Genomic DNA, 6,000 nt, shown 5'->3' with positions numbered 1-6,000 from the left:
AACTGATATAAAATACATTTACATATTTAATCAAATGTATTACAAGTATTTATTACAATTTACAAACTATGTTGTGCTAAAATAGATATATTCTAAATAAAATAATAATACGTTATATACATACATGTTTCTTAAATAAACATAAAGACTCATGAAAACTGATATAAAATAAATGTCCATATTTATTCAAATGTATTTCAATTATTTGTTACAATTTACAAATTATGTTGTGCTAAAATAGATACATGGTAAATAAACTTATAATAAATTATATATATATATATATATATATATATATATATATATATATATATATATATATATATATATATATATATATATATATATATATATATGTATATATATATATATATATATATATATATATATATATATGTTAAATAAACATCATCATAAAGACTCATGAAAACTGACAAAGTACATTTCCATATTTATTAAAATGTATTACAATTATTTGGGGAATAAGCGGTAGAAAATGGATGGAATTTACAAATGATGTGCTAAAATAGATACCTTCTAAATAAAATAATAATAAATAATATATACATATGTTTTTTAAATAAATATCATCAGAGGTGTCACTCATGAAAACTGATATAAAATACATTTAAATATTTTTAAAAATATATTACAATTAATTATTACAATTTACGAACAATGTTGTGCTAAAATAGATAAATTCTAACAAAATAATAATATTAGTTTCTGAAATAAACTATCAATAAAATTAAATTGCAAATAAAAATACAGCTTTACCAATTTAGTCATAATTTTTGCGCTGACGAAACGTCTACGTGTCTTTAGCACTAAACGTCTTCTGTTTGTTAGATGTTGTCATTACTGCCACATGTGGTGGAAAAGTGTATTACAACTAGGTACCGCTTGGACCCACAGCTGAGACTCCGATAACTTTTAGCGGCCTTTAGGGGGCGCTGGTGGCCCAACAATGGTTAAGAAAGACTGGTATAATAATCGCTGTCAGGTTGAGGTGGGTTCATGAAAAATAATCGACTAATACCGAGCGTTGTTCAATACAACTGATAAGTAGATCCTTCCGTCCTCATTAAAGCCCGACGAGAGGACATATTGGATATTTGATAGTGGGTCCCGCGGGGCGCCGCACTGATACCAGATACTGCTGTGCACGGAGCAGCCATGGCCGCCGCTTTCATTATTTACTGCGCTGACAGGCCCAGCTGAGTGCGGAGGAAGAAGGAGTGTTTGTGGTGAGGAGTTCCCTTCAGGCAAAACCAGAAGGCGGGTGTGCAGGTCATGTGCGGTGGGTTCAGGAGGTGAACGTGGAATAAAAAGATCACCCGGTTTTAACCAAGACATTAAAATGTTAACTGTTCAGTTGGCAGTAGTGTATAAACTACAGTGTGTTGCTGTCGTCAGGAAGTAGTCTTTGCCATGACGTTGAATGTGACAGTCTTGTCTTTTGTTGAGTCATAATACCATGAATTTGCGACTATAAGCTGCTACACTGCAAAAACTGAAATCTAAGTAAGATTAAATATCTCAAATAAGGGTGATTTTTGCTTATTTTCTGTCTGATAAGATACTTCTTCTCACTAAGTAGATTTTATGTTAGAGTGTTTTACTTGTTTTAAGTGTTTTGGTCCTTAAATTATCTCAGTAAGATATTGCAGCTTGTTGCTGAGATTTGATGACCTATATTGAGTAAAACATGCTCGAAACTAGAATATCAACTGATGCAAAGCTGTGTCATCAACACTCACATGTATAAAACTACTTTTTTTTTTTTTAAAGTAATAATTTCTTATTTCAAGAATGAAAAAAAAAATCATGATTTTGACAAAATTGTGTCTCATAATTAAAACAGATGGCAGCCAAATGGACTTTGCTGTTTTATTTTCAATGTAACAATAGAAAATACGTACTCATATAGTAGTACAGTAACTGACAGTTAATATTTAAATATTTAACATGTGACATTTCTAACAATTTTGAACAGAAATAGTTCATGCACATTCAGATAAATTCTTCAAAATTACAATTTAAAAAAATTGGGCCGGGCTGTATATATTTGTACTAATTGACTGAAAGAGCACGCACTTGGCGCGATGATGTCATGTTGTCGATGGAAAAATGCATTTTTAAACCGTATGATTTGCCTGAGCGGCTAGTAGGCCCCGAGAGTAACAAGCGGTTGCCTTGTTACCTTTCCATTAAGAACAATAAACTAGTTTTTAGTATAAGTTTGCTGGTTTCAAGAAATGTAATGCCGAGCGCATATCATTATGTCAAGATAATGGCACTAGCAAAATGATCGCATTAATCATGAACACATTGAGATTAACCATGCAATTTATTTTGAGCGTACAAGCTCTTTTGCCTCAACCGCTAAATGCATACGTCACCACAAAAATGAGAGAGGACTGGTGGTCTCCCTGGCAAATTCCACTCCAAAATACATCCTGAAAGAACTTTAGACCAAACTGTTCCCAAGTTTTGTGCAAAGAATTGACATGCATTCAAGTAAAACGTATACAAACGTTCCTGAATGGCATTCTGACAGTAAAATTGCATTTGTGTACATTTTTTTAAGCAACATTTAACTATGCATGCAAGTAATCCCCTGCGATTAATCATGATTAATCAAAAATTCCTAAATACGATTAATCTGATTTAAAAAAAATAATCATTTGACAGCCCTGATTTAAATACATGTGAAACGTAACACGGCTTAAGAAAAAAGCCTCACCTGGAGACTCTGCGAGTCATCCGTGTCAGATGGGGTGCCCGGGACGTCGTCCCCGTCATCGGGCACCAGGGGCCGGTAGGCGATTAGGGGCACCTCGCTGGACTCCGTCCCCGGCAGGTCAAATCCACCTGTTCGCATGTGACGGGGCAGCATGGTGCCAGCTGCTGCAGACAGAAGAGAGACGAATAAGCCGGTGTACGCACATTAATATTCCCTTTTACTGCCAAAATGAATGAAGTATTGTCTGTACTATAAAGCCGCTGAAGTACATACATCAGAAAACACAACGCATAGTACTACTTCTTCAAAGGAGGTTTTGAACGGCTTTAAAAATATCAACATGATTTTTTTGTCAAATTCTCCAAAATATATATTTCTATAGAATGTTAGTGAGAATCCACAACAAAATCAACAACTATGGTCAATTTGATTGACTTTTAACATTTCATTTTGTTTTTAAATAGATAAAAAAAAATATTTGGCGGTAATTAAATCCGAGTGTGGAAGTCGCCTCCCAGCAGCTCCACTCCACAAGAGCCCAGCGTGCAGGTTAAACAAGGTTTTAATGAAAATGTTTTCTTTCCAACAACAGTTTTCTCTCCTAGAACGTGACTTTTCAGCCACGTCCGTATCCTCCTCTCTCCTCTGCTCCCGGCCGCTTACTGTTAAAGACAACAGATGATTAGATTAACACGTACCACCTGTGAAACCTAATCACCTGCCAGCTGTGTCTCGCCGTCAGCACATGCCCCGCCCCTGCCCGATGGTGCTCATCCTCAGTACCATGGACAGCGACGGTGACTTTTCCTCCTGCAAGCAGCGCTGACTACACCTCCCCCCACACCGAGTTATACACATATTCTGACACTTGTTTATAGTAGTAAATTGTACACAGAATAATCATTTTAGTATTACCTTGTCTCGTCTTGGATCAGGAAAAAAAGATTGCTTTGAATGGAAGCTTATTTAATTTTTAGCTAAAAATTAAAATGTAAAACAATATGCACACTTTAAAAAAAAAAAAATATATATATATATATATATACACATAAAACCGTATAGTAGCAACTCAAATAAAAAAGCTAGAACTATGGATGTTGCACACTAAAAAATGCTGGGTTATTTTGATAACCCAATATAGGAGTTGCAAGTTATTTTTATGAAGAGCAATCCATTTTTGTGGTTATAAGGGTATTAGTTTTAACTCAGTTCCTGGGTTTTCAAAACTATGAACCATTTTTGGGTTGTTTTTTAATGAGTAACGCATTTTTGGGTAAAAGGCTTTTTTAAATTTATTGAAAAGGTACTTTTTTCTTAATGGGAATTATATTAAGGGATTAATCTAATTAACATTATTTACAATCACACATCTTATGTACATGAAAATATTTGAGAATGCTGTATAGGATTACTATGACCATACACGGCAATTCATGTAAAAAAAAATAAAAATAAATCACTTATATCTTCCTTTTGACTATATTTTAATGGAATAAAATTAATTTTGATCAGTAGTTGGGAAGGAGTAGGACAAACCAGCAGTAAAATGTATAATTTTTAACCAACTATTGGGTCAAGGAGCACTAAATTGCGCAACCCAATGGTTGGGTTTGAAATATACTCAACATTGTAGTGAGCATAACTCAGCTTTTGTGTTAAATCAATTCAACCCAATAGTTGGGTTATGAATCAACCAACATTGAGTACCATTGGTTTTAATGTACTGTTGAGTACATAGATTTTAAAGTACCATTGATTTTAAAGTACTGTTGAGTAAATTGATTTTAAAGTCCAATTGAGTACATAGATTTTAAAGTACATATATCGATTATAAAGTACCATTGAGTACATTAAGTAAAGCACTGTACTGTTTATTATAATGTACAACAATTGAGTACATATATTTTAAAGCACCATTGATTTTAATGTACTGTTGAGGACATAGATTTTAAAGTACCATTGATTTTAAAGTACTGTTGAGGACATTGATTTTAAAGTACCATTGATTTTAAAGTACTGTTGAGTACATAGATTTTAAAGTACCATTTATTTTAAAGTACCATTGATTTTAAAGTACTGTTGAGGACATATATTTTAAAGTACCGTTGAGTACATTGATTTTAAAGTACTGTTGACAGTGTTTCCCATAAACTGCCAAGATACCTGTGGCGGTGGGGGCGTGGCTATGGGCGTGGTCACCATGACATCATCAAGTAATTTGCATAATTTACTACAATGATATGATTTTCTCTAAAAAGGCTCAAAAAATGTATACTTACTAATTAATAATAACAGTTTTGTTTTAAACGTCCATCCATCCATCCATCCATTTTACAATATAATTACAACACTTTATGTACATATTTATATACAGATTTGAACAATAAGTTATTCACTGAAATATATTTATTAATTGTGGTTCTTACAAAAAATATATCTTATAAAATATAAAAGCTAAAATGTCTCTTAAAGCTCTGCCCCTTTAATTAGTGCATACTAAATAATTTAACTTTAGCCTACTACTACAACCATATTATTTACCAGCAACATAAAGTGAAACAGAGGCAGAGGTGTCCTGCCACAGTCAGTAACAAATAAACAGAAAACAGTAGTGGTCAAATACAAATAAGGCAACAAGAGAAGTATCCTACACTTCTCTTTTGTAAAGTAAATCTGAACAGCCTATATGGGCATCTACATCAACTATATGATTTGCCTGAGAAGCTGGACAGGACAAAATAAAAAATCTATTTGTGGCGGACGTAATTCTTTTGTGGCGGGCCGCCAGAAATAAATGAATGTGTGGGAAACACTGGTTGAGTACATAGATTTGAAAGTACTGTTGAGTACATAGATTGCAAAGTACTGTTGAGTACATAGCTTTTAAAGTACCATTGCGTACATAGATTTTAGAGTACTGTTGAGGTACATAGATTTTAAAGTACGTATATTGATTATAAAGTACCATTGAGTACATTAATTAAAGCACTGTACTGTTGACTTTAAAGTACTGTTAAGTACACAGATTTTAAAGTACCAATGATTTTAAAGTACTGTTGAGGACATCAATTTTAAAGTACCATTGAGTACATTGATTTTAAAGTACAGTTGAGAACATCGATTTTAAAGTACTGTTGAGAACATAGATTTTAAAGTACTGTTGAGGACATATATTTTAAAAGTACTGTTGAGGACATAGATTTTAAAGTACTGTTGAGAACATAGATTTTAAAGGAGTACTTTGACTTTAAAGT

At 33.0% G+C, this 6,000-nt stretch overlaps 2 protein-coding genes across 3 annotated transcripts in view; one reads left to right on the top strand and one right to left on the bottom strand.

Moving 5' to 3' along the window:
- Window positions 1-6,000, top strand: part of phf1 (PHD finger protein 1) — a 110,050-nt gene that overhangs the window by 6,751 nt on the left and 97,299 nt on the right. The window lies entirely within an intron of this gene.
- The window catches only part of rgl2 (ral guanine nucleotide dissociation stimulator-like 2), a 92,052-nt gene that overhangs the window by 41,640 nt on the left and 44,412 nt on the right, over window positions 1-6,000 (bottom strand). For both annotated transcript variants that reach the window (XM_062029214.1, XM_062029215.1), the window contains exon 2: window positions 2,747-2,907. In XM_062029214.1, the coding sequence (XP_061885198.1) occupies window positions 2,747-2,907 (161 nt within the window). The remainder of the gene's footprint in view (window positions 1-2,746; window positions 2,908-6,000) is intronic.

The sequence above is a fragment of the Entelurus aequoreus genome, linkage group LG20 (genome assembly GCF_033978785.1).
Source record: "Entelurus aequoreus isolate RoL-2023_Sb linkage group LG20, RoL_Eaeq_v1.1, whole genome shotgun sequence".
In the NCBI taxonomy this organism is placed as follows: Eukaryota; Metazoa; Chordata; class Actinopteri; order Syngnathiformes; family Syngnathidae; genus Entelurus; species Entelurus aequoreus.
Note: the sequence above shows the minus strand (reverse complement) of the source record. Positions and strands in the feature narration are given on the sequence as shown.